Here is a 21,285-nt window from a genome sequence, read left to right on the forward strand (position 1 = left end):
TGTTGTGGCCATTTGGGGAGTGAACCAGCTGATGGAAGCTCGCTCGCTCCCTGTCTCTGTAACTATGCCTTTCAAATAAATAAGTAAATAAATCTTATAGAAAAAAAAATAATCCTAGCACACCAACAGGGAGCTAGAGGAGAAGTGGGTCAGCCAGGTCTCAAACAGGTGCTCGTATGGAATGCTGGCATCTCAGTTGGTGGCCTTACCCACTTCATCACAATGCCAGCCCTTATTTTACTTTTTATGTAGTCATTCTCAGCATCAGGGTACCTTCTTTTAAATAAATTAGGTTTTTAGAACAGTATAGTAGTTTCTTTTCTTTTTAAATGTAGATTTGCAAGAGCTGCTTCTTTATTAAAAATTTTATTTATTTATTTGAAAGTCCTAGTTTCACAGAGAAAGAGAGGTCTTCCATCCGCTGGTTCACTCCCCAATTGGCCGCAACGGCTGGAGCTATGCCATTCCGAAGCCAGGAGCTTCTTCCAGGTCTCCCATGTAGGAGCAGGGGCCCAAGGACTTGGGCCATCTTCTACTGCTTTCCCAGGCCATAGCAGAGAGCTGAATGGGAAGAGGAGCAACTGGGACCAGAACCGGCACCCATATAGGATGCCGGTGCTGTAGGCCAGAGTGTTAACCTACTGTGCCACAGCAGTGGCCCCAGCAATTCTTTTAAGCCCCTTAGAGGTACTGTTGGCTATATTTTTAAAAATTTTATTGTACGTTAGTTCCCTAATTGCCTGAAAAAGTAATGAACCTCCTGTCTAACTTATTATTAAAGTGTCTTTGACTCTGAGGAGAATTTAGTTAGTAAGTGAATCTTAAATATGAGTAAACTGTTAGCATTATGTATTTATAACATTCACCTATAGTTTATTTTATTTATTTATTTATTTATTTATTTATTTTTGACAGAGTGGATAGTAAGAGAGAGACAGAGAGAAAAGTCTTCCTTTTTGCCATTGGTTCACCCTCCAATGGCCGCTGCGGCTGGCGCATCTCGCTGATCCGAAGCCAGGAGCCAGGTGCTTCTCCTGGTCTCCCATGCAGGTGCAGGACCCAAGCACTTGGGCCATCCTCCACTGCCTTCCCGGGCTATAGCAGAGAGCTGGCCTGGAAGAGGGGCAACCGGGATAGAATCCGGCACCCCAACCGGGACTAGAACCTGTTGTGCCGGCGCCGCAAGGCAGAGGATTAGCCTGTTAAGCCACGGCGCCGGCCTCACCTATAGTTTAAATGTGTATGTCTTTTGTATTTCATTATTCTTTTAAGAAATTGCTTTTCCTTGTCCTCTGCCCTCTCATTATTAATATGGTAATTTCTTATAGGGTCATTTTTCCACTGTTCTTCAAAAAGAAGAAAAAGTCTCACAAATTCGTGGAATAGAGGAGGCAGTGGAAGTACCTATTATGAGTGCTTCAACTCAAGTTATGCTCAAAGGACTTTTTATGGTGCTTGACTACCTCTTTAGGCAAAATAGCAGGTAAGTGAAGATATCAGGTCTATATTTTTCCTCTTAGAAATATTAGCATAATTGGATGCTAGCATGTTTTTATTATATACTCATTTTTGGTGGGTGAATAGGAGAATCATAAGCATTATATGTTTTTAAAAATACTCATTTCTTCATTTGAGAGGTCGAGGCAGATAGAAGGTCAGAGAGTGAGCTCTCATGTACTAGTTTACTCCCCAAATGCCCACAACAACCCCAGGATAGAAGCTGAAAACTGGGAACCTAATCTTGGTCTTTCACGTTGGTGGCAGGAACCCGACTAGTTGAGCCATCACTGCTGCCTCCCAGGGTCCACATTAGCAGAAAGATGAATCGGAATCCAGAGCTGGGAATTGAACCTGTGTACTTGGATGTGAGACATGAGCATTCTAACTGGTGGCATAGCAGCTTGCACAGATGCTCATGCTATAAGCTAGCATTATAGGAATTACGAGGCCAGTGCCACAGCTTAATAGGCTAATCCTCCACCTGCGGCACTGGCACCCCAGGTTCTAGTCCTGGTCGGGGCGCCGGATTCTGTCCTGGTTGCCCCTCTTCCAGGCCAGCTCTCTGCTATGGCCCGGGAGTGCAGTGGAGGATGGCCCAAGTGCTTGGGCCCTGCACCCCATGGGAGACCAGGAGAAGCACCTGGCTCCTGGCTTCGGATCAGCGCGGTGCGCCAGCCACAGTGCGCCGGCCGCGGTGGCCATTGCAGGGTGAACCAACGACAAAGGAAGATATTTCTCTCTCTCTCTCACTGTCCACTCTGCCTGTCAAAAAATAAATAAAAAAATGAAATTACGGAATCTGATCGGTAGCAGAAGTAGAGAGCAGACCCAAGAGAGCTCTGAGCAGCCCCAGTGCTGCTGCCTGCCTAGTTACCATCACATGCCTGGAGGAGCCGCAGCTGCCGCAGTGGTCCCCAGTCACCACCAGCACAACCGTGAGCAGCGGACCCCACAGCTGCCCTCTGCACCACAAAAACCAAGTCCCAGTACCACAGGCAGCAGCGCAGAGAATGGTGGCCGAGAAGCCTCACATTGGCTGCGCTTGCTTGCAGAAACAAGAAGGTCATCACAACGAAGGTTTTGGGAACATACAAGAAATGGAAATGGTTCCATATAACAAATGGATATGGTTCCATATAAGAAATGGATATGGTTTGGTTTCATCAACAGGAATGACATCAAAGGAGATGTATTTTTACACCAGACTGCTATAATGAAGAATAACACCAGGAAGTCCCTTCCCAGTGTAGGAGATGGAGAGACTGTGGAGTTTGATGTTGTTGAAGGAGAAAAGGGTACAAAGGCAGTAAATGTGACAGGCCCTGGCGGAGTTCTACTGCAAGGCAGTAAATATGCACCCCACATCCTAGGGGTCCTCTATGCAATTACCAGAAGAATTACCAAAGTAGTGAGGGGGAAAAGAAAGGGATTGGAGAGCTCTCCCGAAGGCCAGGCCCAACAAGGCCAGCCCTACTGCAGACGAAGGTTCCCACCTTAGTACGTGTGGAGACCCCACGGCTCAACCACAGTATTCCGACCCTCCTGTGTAGGGAGAAATGATAGAAGGTGCTGACAGCCAGGGTGCAGGAGAACAAGGTAGGCCTGTGAGACAGAATACCAGGGTTATAGACGACACTTCTGCAGAGGTCCTCGCCAGACAGCCTAGAGGGGACGGTGGTGAAGACGATAAGGAAAAGCAAGGAGATGGGACCCAAGGTCGGCGGCCACCTCAGCGTCAGTACCACCACAACTTCAGTTACTGAGACAGGTGTCCAGAAAACCCTAAACCACAGGATGGCAAAGAGACAAAAGCAGTGGGTCCACCACCTGATAATCTGTCCGGTCATGAGGCTGAGCAGGGCGGGGCTGAGAAAATGCCGACTTAACATCTGCCATTGCCCGGTTTAGTCATCCAACAAGAAGTGAATATGAAATTCCAGCAATAAGAAATGAAAAAAAAATTGGAGCTGAAGCTTAAGTGCTTATTTTTTGCCTGTTGACCAGATTGCTAGAACTGTCTGCATTATGTCTGCAGCATGGGGCTTTTAGTATTTTTTTACCTAAAGATATCTATTTCTTGTAATAATAAACTTTTTTTTAAAGGCTGGTTTTTCTCAATACACTTTTTTTTTTTAAAGATTTATTTACTTATTTGAAAGGCAGAGTTACAGAGGCGTGGCGGGGTGGGGTGGGGGGGTCTTCCATTCACTTGTTCATTCCCCAAATGGCTGCAATGGCCAGAGCTGGGTCAATTCGAAGCCAGGAACCAGGAGCTTCTTCTAGATCTTCCAGGCAGGTGCGGGGGCCCAAGGACTTGGCCCATCTTCCATTGCTTTCCTAAGCCATAGCAGAGAGCTGGATTGGAAGTGGAGCAGCCAGGACTCGAACTGGCACCCAGATGGGATGCCGGTACTGCAGGTGGAGGCTTTACCCACTAAACCACAGTGTCGGCCCCTCAATACACCTTTAAAGGCTTTTAAATTGTTCTGTATCTGGTCAAGTTGAGGATTTTAAGAATTTCATTTTTAATTTGTAATAAAAGTTTACAACTTGATTTTTTTCAAAAAAGTCAACAAACTGCAAGCACCTGTTAATAAAGGTCTTAATAATAAAAATTATGATGTATTTGCTCTAGTTGACATAGATTCAGATCAGTTGAAATTAGTATTTTTATTTATCAAAAATAAATACACCTAATTAATTTGTCATTAAATTTATGGTTCTTCACTACGAAACTTAAACACTGAGGTTTGCCTTTAAATATAGTCTGGGTATGTGCTTTTCCAGTGTCAGAAAGTCTCAACAAAATCTTCCTCCTCTATCTCTTAAGTGTCACCTGGTTCCAGGATTTTTTTTTTTTTTTTTTTTTTTTTTTTTGGACAGGCAGAGTGGACAGTAGAGGGAGACAGAGAGAAAGGTCTTCCTTTTGCCGTTGGTTCACCCTCCAATGGCCGCCGCGGTAGCGCGCTGCGGCCGGCGCACCGCGCTGTTCTGATGGCAGGAGCCAGGTGCTTCTCCTGGTCTCCCATGGGGTGCAGGGCCCAAGCACTTGGGCCATCCTCCACTGCACTCCCTGGCCACAGCAGAGAGCTGGCCTGGAAGAGGGGCAACCGGGACAGGATCGGTGCCCCGACCGGGACTAGAACCCGGTGTGCCGGCGCCGCAAGGCGGAGGATTAGCCTGTTGAGCCACGGCGCCGGCCCAGGATTTTTTTTAAGTGCTTTTGTGTGTGTGTGTGTGTGGCAAAATATAATTTACCATCTTAACCATTTTTATATAATTCAGTGCCATTAAGTGTATTTATAAGATTCTGCCATCATTATTATTATCACTGTCCATTTCTAGAAGTTTTTATCATTCCAAACAGAATTTCTGTACCATGAAATAATAACTTCCTAGACTCCTGGTAATTTCTATTTTCATCTGAGGAATTTGTTCTTTTTAGGTATCTCATATAGGAACAATCATACAATATTTGTCCTTTTGTATCTGGCTTATCTCACTTCACTTAACATAATTTTTTTAGAGTTCATTTATAGAGTAGTGTATATCAGAATTTCATTTCTTTTTAATGGCTAGATAATATACCATTGTATGTATATTTTGTATTTTGTTAATTCCTATGTCGATGAACATTTGTTTCTACTTTTTATCTATTGAGAATAATGCTAGTATGAATAATGGTATACAAATACCTGTTTGAGTCTTTGTTTCAAATTCTTCTTTGTGTGTGTGTGTGTATATATATATATATATACATATATATGTAACTATATATATGTATATATATATAATTGAAGTGATTGCTAGATCATATAGTAATCCTGTGTTTACATTTCTGTTAGCAATACATGAGGGTTATAATTTGTCTACATCCTTCCCAACACTAGGTATGTAATGTTTTTTGCATAAAAGCCATCCTGTAGAGTGTTGTCTATACTTTTCGTATTATATCCAAGCAATCATAGCCAAATCTGATGTCTTGAGATGTAGTCTTTTTTTTTCTTAGATTTTATTTATTTGAGAGGTACAGTTACAGAGAGAGGGAGAGGCAGAGAGAAAAGTCTTCATCCACTGGTTCAATCCCCAAATGGCTCCAACAGCCAGAGCTGAGCTGATCAGGAGCTTCTTCTGGATCTTCCTCATGGGTGCAGGGGCCCAAGTGCTTGGGCAATCTTCTACTGCTTCTCCAGCCCATAAAGCAGAGGACTGGATCTAGAAGGAGGAGCCGGGACACAAACTGGCGCCCATATGGGATGCTGGCGGCACAGGTGGTGGTGTAGTCTACTATATCAGGGTGCTGGCCCCTCAGCCTTTGTTTTTCCTAAGAGTTCTGTACTTTTTGTATGGGTTTTTTGTTGTTGAGTTGTAGTAGTTACTTATATGTTCTGGATATAAATCTTGTATCAGGTACAGGCTTTACAAATACTTTCTCCAATTCTTTGGGTTGTCTGTTAATTTTTTGGTATTTGTTGCAGATAAGTTTTAAAATCTTTATTATATTAATTTTATCCATTTTTTCTTATGTTGTCTGTACTTGTAGTGTCATAGCCAATAAGTCATGGCCAAATATGATACCATAAACTTTTCCCCTTTGTTTTCTTCAAAGAGTTTTATGCTTTTTGTATATCAGTATTTTTTGTAAAATTTTCTTCTCCATGGTTGTTGAGTTCCTGACTTGAAATGTTTTATTTTTTTTATTTTTTTATTTTTAAAGATTTGTTTGTTTATTTGAAAGGCAGAGTTAGAGAGAGAGCGAGCTCTTCCAAAAGCTGGTTTACTCCCCGGATGGTCGCAATGGCCGAAGGTGCACCAATCTGAAGCCAGGAGCCAGGAGCTTCTCTCGGGTCTTCCTTACTGGTGCAGGGGCCCAAGGACTTAGGCCATCCTCTGCTGCTTTCTCAGAAGTGGAGCAGCCAGGTCTCAAACTGGCACCAATATGGGATGCTGGCACTGCAGTCGACAGCTTTTCCCACTATGCCACAGCGCTGGTCCCCTGACTTGAAATTTGATATGTAATCTTTCTAAGGATAAAATTAACAATGAAATATTATAGTGAGGACATGGTAGAGAATTACCACATCTTATTCTGCTAACATATGCGTTTTTAGATTCTCTTTGGAAGAAGTTATGAACTTGATGACACTATATCTATCTACTGGTTCAGTACATTCTTTAAAAGTAGATAAAGAGGAATGGATGTTTGGCCCAGGGATTAAGTGGGATACCTGGAGGGAGTTCCAGGCTCCTGGCTTTAGCTTTGTCCAGCCCTAGCCATTGAGGCTATCTGGGAAGTGAACCAACAGATGGACGATCTCTGCCTGCCCCACCCCTCCAACTATGCCTTTTAAGTAAATAAATAAATCTTAAAAAAACAATATTTTAAATATTTTAAAGGAACTTAAATTTTTATAGTTAGTTGCTAACACTTTTTAAATTTTAAATTTTGTTTAAATTATTTTCTGGGGCTAGTGCTGTGGTGCAGTGGATTAACCACCGCCCACAGCACTGGCATCCCGTACAGGTGCTGGGTCGAATCCTGGCTGCTCTGCTTCTTATCTAGCTCCTGTTAATGAGCCTGGGAAAGCAGTGGAAGATGCTCCAAGCCGCTGAGCCCTTCCACCCCTGTGGGAGACACCAAGGAATCTCCTGGCTCCTGATTTTGACCTTGCCCAGCCTTGGTCATTAGGGCCATTTGTGGAGTGGGCCAGTGGATGGAGGATATCCCTCTTTCTCTCTCTCTTTAACTCTGCCTTTCAAATAAATAAATTTTTCCTTTTTATTGTTGTTAAGATTTATATATTTACTTGAAAGGCATAGTGACAGAGAGGGAGAAAGAGGGGAAGAAGGAAGGCTTGCCATGAGGTATTGAGGTTAAGATACTTTCCATCTGCTGGTTAACTCCCCAGATGCCCACAACAACCATATCTGGACCAGGCCAGAGCCAGGAGCCCCGTCTCAGTCTCCCACCTGGATGGCAAGGACCCAAGTACTTGGGCTATTTTCTGCTGCCTTCCCAGGTGCATTAGTAGAAAACTGCATTGGAAGTAGGGTTGCTGGGACAAGAACTGGCACTGTAACATGGGATGCTTGCATCATAGGCAGTGGCTTAATCTGCTGTGGTACAACGCTGGCCCCCAAAACCATTGTTTTCTAAGGTGATAAAGTATAACCTACTTCTCAGTTTCTTTAAACACAATACTATTTTCTGTTTTATAGCTAATCATGTAGTACAGAATGCAAAGGGCTTTGGACTAGAAGTTAAGAGACCTAGGTTTGTTGTTGTTGTTGTTGTCGTTGTTGTAATGTTTAGCTTCATTTACTTGAAAGGTAGAGTGAAAAGAGAGAGAAAATTTCTTTTTACTGCTTCACTCCCTGGATACCAATAATAGCCAGGTCTGAGCCAGGCAAAAGCTAAGAGCCCGAACTCCATCCACGTCTTCCATATGGGTGGCAAGGGCCCAAACACTTGTTCTGTCATCTGCTGTCTCCCAGGATGTATTAGCAGGAAACTGGATTAGATGCAGATGAACCAGGACTCAGAGCAGGCACTTCCATCTGGGATGTGCGCATTACAAGCAGTGACTTAATCCACTGTACCACATTGCTCATTCCAAGGCCTGGATTTAAATTCTGGTTCTGGCATGATTTATGTAATTAAAAAAAAAATTACTTGAAAGGCAGAGAGTGAGTGAGTGAGTAACTGAGTGAAAGATCTCCCATCTGTTGGTTCACTGCCCAAATGCCCACAACAGCCAGGGCTGGTCTGGGCCCAAACTAACAACTCATTCTGGATCTCGCATGTGGGTGAGATCAACCTAGCTACTTGAGCTATCACCTGTTAATCTGTTAGCTCCAGGGTGTTCATTATCAGGAAGCTGGGATCAGAAGTGGAGCCAAGACTCAAACCCAAGTGCTCGTATCCGGGAAACAAGTGCCCCAAGTAACTTCTTAATTGCTGCCTCAAATGCTTACCCCCAAATGATGTTTAAAAATGGAGTTGAGAAGTAGCTGGTGAGGGATGATGAATGGTGATTAGATGAATTCTAATATTCCCTGTGAGAATTGGTTGATGCTGTGATTTAATTGCTTAACGTATGTCAGAATTGCTGAATTAGTGTGGGGGGATTATCTTTGAATGGAAAGGTGCCAGTACTCTCTCAATTGAGGTTTTATTTTTTTTAAATCAATACTGGTTTCTTTATCCTTTAAAAAAAAAAAGATTTATTTATCTATTTGAAAGGTAGAGTTATAGAGAGGCAGAGAGAGAGAGGTCTTCCATCCACTGTTTCACTCCCCAAGTGGCTGAAATGGCTGGAGCTGTGCTGGTCCTAAGTCCGGAGCCAGGAGTCTCTTCTGGGTCTCTCACGTGGGGGCAGGAGCCCAAGCACTAGGGCCATCTTCTACTGCTTTCCCAGGCCGTAGCAGAGAGCTGGATTGGATGTGAAGCATCTGGGACTCGAACCGGCACCCATTTGGGATGCTGGCACAGCAGGCAGCTTTTACCCACTATGCTACGGTGCTGGCCCCTCAACTGAGGATTTTTTTTTTTTTTTAACTATTTTTCTTTTTTTTTTTTTTTAAAGATTTTATTTATTTGAGAGGTAGAGTTACAGGTTACAGGCAGTGAGAGGGAGAGACAGAAATAAAGGTCTTGTTTCTGTTGGTTCACTCCCCAGATGGCCACATTGTCTGAAGCTGTGCCGATCCAAAGCCAGGAGCCAGGTGCTTCTTCCTGGTCTCCCACTTGGGTGCAGGGACCCAAGGACTTGGCCATCTTCTACCGCTTTCCCAGGCCATAGAAGAGAGCTGGATTGGAAGAGGGGCAGCCGGGACTAAAACCAGCGCCCATATGGGATGCTGGCACCACAGACAGAGGATTAACCTACTGTACAACAGTGCTGGCCCCCTCAACTGAGTTTTAATATAACCCGTTTTTATGTTGTATGTAACTGAGATATATATTTGATACAGTTTTACCATTTAATTAGCATTTTCTTTGAATTCAGGTTTGCAGATGACTATAAAATTGCTATTCAACAGACTTACTCCTGGATAAATCAGACTGATATTTCAGATAAAAATGGCTTATTGGTTCTATCAAAAAATAACAAACGTTCAAGACAGAAAGCTGCAGTTCATGTGCTAAACTTTTGGTGCTTGAATCCAGCTGTGGTAAGCCCATCATGTTTTAAATGAAATCTTTGTGGGTTTTTTTTTTTTCCCTCAGTACAAACAATTAAATGGGCATGTTTGACTCTTAAAGATGATTTTATGTATCTAATATTGTTCTCCTTTTAGGCTTTTTCAGATATTAATGGCAAAGTTAGGACAATTGTTTTGACATCTGGCACATTATCACCAATGAAATCTTTTTCATCAGAACTTGGTGTTACATTTACTATCCAACTGGAGGCTAATCATGTCATTAATAACTCACAGGTTAGTTTTTATTACTGTGTTTGAACACCCTCGGTCTTTCCATTTCAATGTGATACTCTATAAACACAAGTATCCGAAGTGTCAGCAAATAAACCCTGATAAGATATTCAACATTTCACTTTTATTTTTCTTTATTTATATATACAAAGCAGAGAGAAAGGCAAAGGTAGAAAATGAGATATCTTCCATCCAATGGTTTAATCTCCAGGTGCCTGCAATAGGTAGGGCTGGGCCAGGACAGACTGCAGCCAGGAGCTTAGTACTCATTCACATCTCCCACATGGGTGTCAGGGACCCAAATACTTGAGTCATCATCTGCTCCCTCTCAGTGTTCACATTAGCAGGAAGCTGGAGTCACGAGCTTGCCTCAGCATTTTATTAGAAAAAAAAGTACTAGAAAAAAAAAGAAAATCTGTCAACTGCTTAATTTACAAAGAGAAATCCTAATAAAATTATTCCTTCAAGTCACTTTGTATGCAGAGACTGTATTGCAGTTTCTTCATTTAAATAAGTTTTAGTTTTTCTGTGAAAATAAAAATATTACTCCTTTACTTTGTTTCCTGTTTTTTTTTTTTATTGAGACTTATTTATTTGAAAGGCAGAATGAGAGACAGAGATAGATCTTTCATTTGCTGTTTCTCTATGCAAATTGCCACAGACTCAGTTTGGAAGGCAGGAGCCGAGAACTCCATCCCTGTCTCATGTGGGTGGCAGGAACACACATATTTGAGCCATCATTGACTGCTTCCCAGGCCCATTATCAGGGAGCTGGATTGGAAACGGAGTAGCTAGACTCAAACCAGCACTCTGATAGATGATGTAGACATCCAGGTGACAGCTTAATTCCCTGAGCACAATGTATCCACACACCCCTACACACACATACACACAGGTTTTTTTTTTTTTTTTTTTTTTTTTTTAAGAATTATTTGAGAAGCAGAGATACAGAAAAAGAGAGGGAGAGTCAGAGAGAGAGGTCTTGTATCCACTGTTTCACTCCCCAAATGGGTGCAATGGCCGGAGCTGGACCAGTCTGAAGCCAGCATCCATCTTCCGGGTCTCCCATGTGGGTGCAAGGCCTAAGTACTTGGGCCAGCTCTTCCACTGCTTCCCCAGGCCATCAGCAAGGAGCTGGATCAGAAGTGGAGCATTTGGGACTCAAACTGGGATGCCAGTATTGCATGTGGAGATTTAACACACTATACCACAGTGCTGGCCCCAGCACCCACAGTTTTTAAAAAAGATTTATTTATTTGAAAGGCAGAGGGAAGAGAAAGAGATCTTCCATCCTCTGGTTCACTTTACAAATGGCGGCAATAGTCAGGACTGGGCCAGTCCAAAGCCAGGAGTCAGGAACTCCATCCTGGACTCCCACATAGTGGCAGGGTCTAAGTACTCTTGCCATCATCCAGTTCCTTCCCAGGCACATTTGCAAGAAGCTAGATCAGAAGCAGAGCAACTGGAACTAGACCCAAGACTCCAGTGTGGTATGCTGGTGTCAGAAGTGGCAGGTTAACCTGCTGTGCCACATCATTGGCCTCAGTGGCTGATGTTTTTGTAGAATTCAGGTCTCCAGTTGTCTTTAGGCTTTATACTCTGTTTTTTTTTTCTGATTGGTCATGAATATGACTGAGGTTAAACAGAGCAAGAATACTATATATGTGACATTGTTAATTCCCTTTTAATCGTATCATGCAACAATAATGGTTTGTTGTATTACTAATGTGTCACAATGGATTTTTCTAAGAATAGGTGTTGTTACTGAGAACTCATACTGACCTTCACTCCCCAATATTTTGTCTGATTTAGTTATTGGTATATAGACCTGAATATTCATTTGTTCACTTATTTGTCAAAAAATTGTTAAATGCTTAACTTACTTAACTTACAGAGGAAATAAAGATAAGCATGACCCTTTTGCTTTCAAATAATTTTATTCTAAGAAAATTTAGTAATCTCTCTAAAGCAAACTTCTTTAAATTAACTTGAATATGATGAATTAATGCTATTAGTGAAAAAACCCAGCAATTTAAAAATGATTTCCCAGTAATTTTGTTGTTTTATCTGCTTTTTTATGTTCTTTGTAAATGCTTCTAACAAAATACTAATTTTCCTGCTTTGCTTAGGCATAACTCTAATACTAAGATATTCATATTCCAGGTTTGGGTTGGTACCATTGGATCAGGCCCCAATGGTAGGAATCTCTGTGCTACCTTCCAGCATACTGAAACATTTGAGTTCCAGGATGAAGTGGGAGCACTTTTATTATCTGTGTGCCAGACTGTGAGCCAAGGAATTTTGTGTTTTTTGCCATCTTACAAGGTAAAGTGTTTATTTCTTTGGCCTTTAAAGAATCATGTGGTAGAATTTTTATGTATGTTAATTTTTATGTAAATATATAAAAATGTATTAATTTATTTGAAAGTCAGAGGTACTGAGAGAGTGGGAGAGACAGAGATCTTCCATCCACTGGTTCATTCCCCTAATACCACAATAACTGGGGCTGGACCAGGCTAAAGCCAGGAGCCTGGAACTCCATCCTGGTTTCCCGTGTGGGTCACAGGGGCCCAAGCACTCAAGCCACCAGCTTCTGCTTTCCTAGGTGCATTAGCACTGAGCTGGGTCAGAAATGGAGCAGCTGGGATTTGAACTGGCACCCATATGAGATGGCCTAACCTGCTGCACCACAAAGCCAGCCTCCAAAAATATAGTTTTATTTTATTTTTTAAATTATTTATTATTATTATTATTATTTTTGACAGGCAGAGTGGACAGTGAGAGTAAGAGACAGAGAGAAAGGTCTTCCTTTACTGTTGGTTCACCCTCCAATGGCTGCTGTGGCCGGCGCACCGACATTGATCCAAAGCCAGGAGCCAGGTGCTTCTCCTGGTCTCCCATGGGGTGCAGGGCCCAAGCACTTGGGCCATCCTCCACTGCACTCCCTGGCCACAGCAGAGGGCTGGCCTGGAAGAGGGGCAACCGGGACAGAATCCGGCGCCCCGACAAAAATATAGTTTTAAAGATCATATGAGTTTACCATAATAAGTTTCATAAAGTCAGAGGCACTAAGGTAATAATTACAGTTTTCTGAACATGTTTTTTTTTTTTTTTTCATTAAATCACTTAAGATACTGTGATTGCTAGATCAGTATTTACTTAAAAGTCTAAAAGAAGCCGGTGCCGTGGCTTAACAGGCTAATCCTCCGCCTTGCGGCGCCGGCACACCAGGTTCTAGTCCCGGGCGGGGCACCGATCCTGTCCCGGTTGCCCCTCTTCCAGGCCAGCTCTCTGCTGTGGCCAGGGAGTGCAGTGGAGGATGGCCCAAGTGCTTGGGCCCTGCACCCCATGGGAGACCAGGAGAAGTATCTGGCTCCTGCCATCAGAACAGCGCGGTGCGCCGGCCACAGCGTGCCTACCGCGGCAGCCATTGGAGGGTGAACCAATGGCAAAAAGGAAGACCTTTCTCTCTGTCTCCCTCTACTGTCCACTCTGCCTGTCAAAAAAAAACCAAAAAACTAAAAAGCCAAGGAGGGTGGGAGGGAGGAAGGAAATATCATTATGTTCTTAGAATTGTGTCTACAAATCACACTGAATCTGTTGAATACAAATTTAAAAAATGAAAAAAGACTGCTCCCTTCCAAAAAAAAGAATAAAAGTCATTAAGTAGGGGCTGGTGCTGTGGCACAACAGGCTAAGCTGCAACCTACAGTGCTGGCATCCCATATGGGCACTGGTTCGAGTCCAAGCTGCTCCACTTCCAGTCCAGGCTCCTGCTAGTGCACTCAGGAGGGCAGCAGAAAATGGCCTAAGTCCCTGGGTCCCTGCACCCACATGGAAGACCAGATGAAGCTCCTGGCTTCTGGCATTGGCCTGGCACAACCCTGGCTGTTGTGACCATTTGGAGGCTGAACCAGGGGATGGAAGATCTCTGTCTCAGTCTCTCCTTGTCATGTAACTCTGCCTTTCAAATAAATAAATAAATGTTTTTTAAAAAAGTCATTAAGTAGTGTTAGTTATATACGAGCAGTTTATATGTACATGATTTTTATTCTTAGGCACTTCTTGATGTTTTCATAGTTGAAAGAAAGAGAATTCTTTTTCACTTTCATCAGTTATACTTTGAATATTTCAGTAAAGTGAATCTAAACCAAACTTTCTTTGTTACTGTTATTTCACTTCATGCATCTGGCCTGAATAGAAATTTTTGTTTTGTTTTTAGAAACACTCTGATTTTTAATAACTTTGTTAAATCAAAATTATTTAAAATATTTTGGTCTTCCTAATACTTAAAACATTGAAATCACATATAATTTCTGAGAGCAAAATCACATTTTATCAAAACCTAAGCTAAATTCCAATGTAAAGAAGTATCATTTGTTATTGTTTCTTTCTTTCTTTTTTTCAACTTTTATTTAATAAATATAAATTTCCATAGTGCAACTTTTGGATTATAACGGCTTTTCCCCTCATAACCTCCCTCCCACCCACAACCATCCCATCACCCACTCCCTCTCCCATCCCATTCTTCATCAAGATTCATTTTCAATTATCTTTATATATAGAAGATCAACTTAGTATATACTAAGTAAAGATTTCAACAGTTTACACCCACAAAGACACACAAAGTATAGAGTACTGTTTGAGTAGTAGTTTTACCGTTAATTCGCATAGTACAACACATGTAGGACAGAGATCCTACACGGAGAGTAGGTGCACAGTGACTCCTGTTGTTGATTTAACAATTGACACTCTTATTTATGATGTCAGTAATCACCCGAGGCTCTTGTCATGAGCTGCCAGGGCTATGGAAGCCTCTTGAGTTCACCAACTCTGATCTTATTTAGACAAGGCAATAGTCAAAGTGTAAGTTCTCTCCTCTCTTCAGAGAAAGGTACCTCCTCCTTTGATGGCCTGTTCTTTCTGCTGGGATCTCACTCACAGAGATCTTTCATTTAGGTGGGTTTTTTTTTTTTGCCATAGTGTCTTGGCTTTCCATGCCTGAGAAACTCTCATGGGCTTTTTAGCCAGATCTGAATGCCTTAAGGGCTGATTCTGAGGCCAGAGTGCTGTTTGGGCATCTGCCATTCTATGAGTCTGCTGTGTATCCCGCTTCCCATGTTGGATTGTTCTTTCCTTTTTAATTCTATCAGTTGTTATTATTAGCAGACACTAGTCTTGTTTATGTGATCCTTTTGACTCTTAATGCTATCATTATGATCAATTATGAACTTAAACTGATCACTTTGGCTAGTAAGATGCCATTGGTACATGCCACCTTGATGGGATTAAATTGGAATCCCCTGGCACGTTTCTAGCTCTATCATTAGGGGTAAGTCTGAGTGAGCATGTGCCGAACTGTACATCTCCTCCCTCTCTTATTCCCACTCTTACATTTAACAGGGATCACTTTTCAGTTAAATTTAAATGCCTAAGAATAATTGGGTGTTAATTAAAGAGTTCAACCAATGGTATTAAGTAGAACAAAAAAATACTAAAAGGAATAAAATAGCAAGTTGTTCCTCAACAGTCAGGACAAGGGCTGATCAAGTCATTGCTTCTCATAGTGTCCGTTTCACTTCCACCAGTTTCCTTTTAGGTGCTCAGTTAGTTGTCACAGATCAGGGAAAACATATGATATTTGTCCCTTTGGGACTAGCTTATTTCACTCAGCATGATGTTTTCCAGATTCCTCCATTTTGTTGCAGATGACTGGATTTCATATTTTTTTTTACTGCTGTATAGTATTCTATGGAGTACATATCCCATAATTTCTTTATCCAGTCTTCTGTTGAGCATTTAGGTTGATTCCATGTCTTAGCTATTGTGAATTGAGCTGCAATAAACATTGAGGTGCAGACAGCTCTTTTATTTGCAAATTTAATTTCCTTTGGGTAAATTCCGAGGAGTGGGATGGCTAAATTCAAAACCTAAGCTAAATTCTAATGTAGAGAAGTATCATTTGTTATTTTTTAATTTCTTTTTTGAAAGCTTTATTTATTTATTGGAAAGTCAGAGTTATATAGAGAGAGGTAAAAACAGAGAGATAGAAATCTTCCATCTGCTGTTTCACTCCCCAGTGGCCACAACAGCCAGCACTGGGCCTGGAAAAGCCATGCACTTCATCTGGGTTTCCCATGTAGGTCGCAGGGACCCAAATTCTTGGCCCATCTTCCATTGCTTTTCCCGGACCATTAGCAGGAAGCTGAATCAGAAGTGGAGCAGGGGGCTGGCACTGTTCGTAGCAGGATAAAGCCTCCGCCTCCAGCATTGGCATCCCATGTGGATGCTGCTTCAAGTCCTGGCTGCTCTTCTTCTTATCCAGCTCTCTGCTATGGACTGGGAAAGCAGTAGAAGATGGCCCAAGTTCTTGGGCTCCTGCACCCTCTTGGGAGACCCACAATAAGCTCCCAGCTCCTGGCTTTGGATCAGTCCAGCTCCTACCAATGTGGCCATTTGGGGATGAACCAGCAGATGGGAGACCACCCCCCCCACACACACTGTCTGTAACTCTACCTCTAAAATAAATAAATAAATATATATATATATATATAAAAAGGAAGAAGTGGAGCAGCTGGGACATGAGCCAGGGCTCAATGGGATGCTGGCATCACATGGAGTTGCTTTACCCACTTCACCATAACGCTGGCCCTGGCATTTGTTATTTTTCAAATTTTTTTCTTTGTTGTTTCTTGATCACATATGAACTTTCAGAATGCGTTTTTCTGGTTCTGAAAATAATGCCATTGAGCTTTTGCATTGAATCTGTATTTTGCTTTGAGTTGTACTATCTTAACAATAAACTCTTCCAATCCATGAAAATGGAATGTCTTTCAATTATGTCCTTACTTTCCTTTTAGTAGTATTCAGTAGTTTTCACTATACAAATATTTTTAAATTTATACCTGTTTTTGTTCCTTTTGACATTATTGTAAATGAGCATTTTTAAAAATTTCCTAGCCGGCGCTGCGGCTCAATAGGTTAATCCTCCGCCTTGTGGCGCCGGCACACCAGGTTCTAGTCCCGGTCGGGGCACCGGCTTCTGTCCCGGTTGCCCCTCTTCCAGGCCAGCTCTCTGCTGTGGCCCGGGAGTGCAGTGGAGGATGGCCCAAGTGCTTGGGCCCTGCACCCGCATGGGAGACCAGGAGAAGCACCTGGCTCCTGGCTTCGGATCAGTGCGGTGCGCCGGCCGCAGCGCGGCGGCCATTGGAGGGTGAACCAATGGCAAAAAGGAAGACCTCTCTCTCTCTCTCTCTCTCTCTCTCTCTCTCTCTCTCTCACACACACACACACACACACACACACACTATCCACTCTGCTTGTCCAAAAAAAAAAAAAAATGCAATTTCAAACTATAATGAGGAGAAAGATTTGTGGCACAACTGGTTAAGCAACTTCCTGGGACATCTGCATTCCTTATTGGAGTGCCTGGTTTGAATCTTGGCTACTCCCCTTTGGTGGAGCTTCTTGGATAATAATATGCCTGGGAAGCAACAGATGCTTTCTCAACAGGTGCATCCCTACCACCCATGTATGAGATCCATACCTTTCTGCCCACATAGGAGACTTATGTAGAATTCCTGGCTCTTGGCTTCCACCTGGCACAATCCTTGCTATTGCCAAAATTTGGTGAGTAAACCAGTGAATGGAAAAAAATCAGCCAATCAATCAGTCTCTGTTTTTCTCTCTTTCTCTCTGTTACTCTTTCAAATTAGTTAAAAAAAAAATTCTTTGAAAAAAACTTAGAGTAATAAACCTATTCATATCTACTAGGACGTGGGTCAGAAAGATAGATAATGGTTAGTGTTGGGGATTTCAAGATGGCAGAATGGAGAAAGGATATACTGCTAAAGGCTAGGGGAAAACAGTACCAAAAAAGTGGAGGAACTACCTTCCCAGGGTAGAGTCAGAGAGAAATCTGCATGGAAATTCTACAAGTGTGGAAGGTACGGACATACAACAATGAGTGTGGACACAGCACAGGGCCCCTACGGAGAGCTGGAAGAAATGCTGGCTTTGGAGTGCAAGGTGACAATAGACTGAAACAGCCTGTGCCACTGGTAATATAGCCAGAAGGAGAGCCTAGCAGAGTATGCTGTCTTTGAGTCCAGCCTGGAGCCCTAAGGGGGAAAGGGTACTTTCCTAACCCAGTGCAAAAAAGGGGCACGTTTTTCTCCCCCCATCCCCTCATAGTAGCACCTGGAAAATAGCTGGGAGAAGGCACTATTTTGACATCAGTAATGGCCACAGTGGCTCTTGTGCACCTGTGTGACCAAGGTATTTTTACCAGAGGGAAAAATCAGTGTTCCCTACAACTTTGAGTCTGGCTAGGAGGATTGATGGGGGCTGGGCACCCACATAGGACTGTGAGGTGCCCGCAGCCTCTCAACATATCATAGGCTCTGGGGCTCAAACCTGTCCAAGGCAGAGCACCAACAGGCAGTTGGCTCTGGGAATGTCTTTGCCTTTCCATGGATAAGATAGGCTAGCAGGTGGAGCGATCCTCTGTACCCCATGACTGTGGGAGTCTTGTGTGCTGAGACTGTGTGAACTCTGTGACTGCACAGTAGGAGACAGGGTGTTGCTGGGTCTCTGGGCAATCACTATATGAGGCGCCAGAGGCTTAGAGATCCCTGATTGCCTGGGGTGGGTCATTGTAGTGGGATCTGTACTCACATGAGGACTGCACAGATCCTTTCTGTGGTTCATGCAGCAGTGTAGGCGAGTGCTACACCCGCAGTGGGCTAACCCAGGACATTGATCACCTTGGAAGAAAGGAGATGAAGGTGTGATTACACAACATAAGTAATCAAATCCTCTTCTCTGCTGACAATAGAGATCTACCATGCCCAAACTTGAGTGTCACTTGGGATACTTGGCCCACCGTGCAGCACTGACCAAAGCTCCCTGTCCACGCTTAGTACCTGCTTCTTGGTATTCACTAAAAGAGCAGACACTCTACTAACTCACAGAGGCATAGTTCAAAGATAAAGCCATCAGAGAATAAAACCAACAAGTATTTCCACAAATGCCTGAAAATAAATGCAGAAATTCAAGAAACAAGAGTAAGGAAGACAACATGACTCCCAAAAGGAGCACAAAAACACTTTGATATTAGAATGTGAAGACAAAGAAATCGATGAAATGCCTGAAAAGGAATTCAAAAGATTAATCATGGGATTACTTAGAAGCATTGATAAGCAAATTCATGAGTTAAAGAAATCCATACATGGCCGGTGCCATGACTTAACAGGCTAATCCTCTGCCTTGCGGCGCTGGCACACCAAGTTCTAGTCCCGGTTGGGGTGCCAGATTCTATCCCGGTTGCCCCTCTTCCAGGCCAGCTCTCTGCTATGGCCCGGGAAGGCAGTGGAGGATGGCCCAAGTGCTTGGGCCCTGCACCCGCATGGGAGACCAGGAGAAGCACCTGGCTCCTGGCTTCGGATCAGCGCGATGAGCTGGCCGCAGCGGCCATTGGAGGGTGAACCAACGGCAAAAAGGAAGACCTTTCTCTCTGTCTCTCTCTCTCACTATCCACTCTGCCTGTCAAAAAAAAAAAAAAAAAAAAAGAAAGAAAAAAAAAGAAATCTTTGAAAATTTCTCAGACTGCCACCCCCAAACAAAACACAGCCAACTAATCTTTGACAAATGAGCTAAAATTAATCCCTGGGGAAAGGACTGTCTCTTCAATAAATCGTGGTGGGAAAATTGGGCTTCCCACCATTCTCCTTTAACCCCTCAGATTTTATATTTTTTATTTTGTTTTTATATTAAAATATGTTAAATATAAATGTCCCCAGGGAGTAGACATGATCCAGGGTACTGAGCCCAGGTTGGCCGAGCTGAGTCAACTCTTTTAGCAGATGTCTTGCCAGTCATCCCTCCCAATTTCTTAATTTTAAATCATAAAGGGTACCTTTTCTGCATCCATGAGACAACATCCTCAGGTGCCAGGGTGTCTGCATAGGTAGATGTGGAGGGATGCCTCTTGCTGAGCATTCTAGGAGGGACTCGCTGTTCTTTTCATGCTCCTAAGGTAACATTTTTAGTTTGGTTCTGTTCTCAGCTTCCCACTGGCCTCAGGTAAACTAAGAAACACTACCCGCCCTCAGTCTTTCTCCAACTCTGCAGATGGAGGTTGTAAATCTAGTTTATTTCTTGAGGTGACTCTTTGTAATAAAATGATATCTTTCTATCACCTCCACCCTCAAAAAAAGCCAGATGTGAAAGTGAACATATTGCATGATTTCATTTTTAGAAAATTCTGTAAATGATAATTCCTCTTCATCTGTGTGAGGGTTAATTCTGGGAATAGTCTCGTTTGTCAAAAAGTATTCAAGGAATAGTTTGTCAAAAAGTACTCAAATCTGTTTCAGACAACAAGTAAACCATTGAGTGTAGCTTCCTTCTATTAAATCTTTTTCTACAAGAAAAGTTGATGGCTTGGATGTGAGCCATAGTTTGTAGACCCCTGTTATATATACTATAGTGACGGAATAGTGGTTTCCTACGACTGCAGATGCTAGGGCACTGACCACAAAGTGGATATATTAGTTTGCTAGCACCATTATAACAAAATATGACTAGGTGACTTAAACAACAGGAATTTTCTCACAGTTTGCAAAGCCAGAAATCAGGTGTTGGCAGGTTTGGTTTCCTCTGAGGTCTCTCTCGTTGTCCTGTAATTGACCTCTGCCTTGCTGTGCCCCTATATAATCTTCTCTAAGTACTTGAGTATCCCTGGCATTTTTTTGTGCCTAGATGATTTTTTGCTATAAGGATACCAGCAATACTTACCTAACAGGTGAGATACCATGATCACGAAGGGTACCAGCAGATTGGATTAGGATCCACCCGAAGAACTCATTTTAAGTCAATCACATGTTTAAAGACTTTATCTCAGGAGATTGTCACATTTTGAGGTACTGGGGATTCACACTTTGTGCATATGAATTTTGGAAGAAAGAATTCAGTCCATAGCAGCGTGCAAAAGAACTTTTTAGGATATTAAAAATGTTTCATATTTTGATTATGGGAGGGATTATATGGGCACATGTATTTGTCAAAGCTCATTGAGCTGTACCCTTAAAATGAGAGCCTTTTATTCTGTGTAAATCATACTCCAGGAGTAAGTGTTTTGTAAGCACTTAAGAAGCTACTTGGGAAGCCTGCATTCCATATTGTAGTGCCTGTTTTGAGTCCTGGCTCATCTTGAAATGCAGCTACTCCCAAAATGGTCCTAATGGCCAGGGCTGGGCCAGCCTGAAGCCTGGAGCCCAAAATTCCTTCCAGGTCACCCACATGAGTGTCAAGGGAAGAACTTGGGCTATCTTTTCTGTCTTTCCT

The 21,285-nt window shown here is 42.7% G+C and overlaps 1 protein-coding gene and 1 pseudogene across 1 annotated transcript in view; both read left to right on the top strand.

The window, feature by feature from the left end:
* The window catches only part of BRIP1 (BRCA1 interacting helicase 1), a 208,413-nt gene that overhangs the window by 66,790 nt on the left and 120,338 nt on the right, over window positions 1-21,285 (top strand). Inside the window, 4 exon segments of the mRNA XM_062174775.1 lie at window positions 1,329-1,483; window positions 9,510-9,675; window positions 9,802-9,942; window positions 12,103-12,264. Of these exon segments, the coding sequence (XP_062030759.1) occupies window positions 1,329-1,483; window positions 9,510-9,675; window positions 9,802-9,942; window positions 12,103-12,264 (624 nt within the window).
* LOC133776776 (Y-box-binding protein 1-like) lies at window positions 2,381-3,386 on the top strand (annotated as a pseudogene).

This window comes from Lepus europaeus, chromosome 18 (assembly GCF_033115175.1).
Source record: "Lepus europaeus isolate LE1 chromosome 18, mLepTim1.pri, whole genome shotgun sequence".
Lineage (NCBI taxonomy): Eukaryota > Metazoa > Chordata > Mammalia > Lagomorpha > Leporidae > Lepus > Lepus europaeus.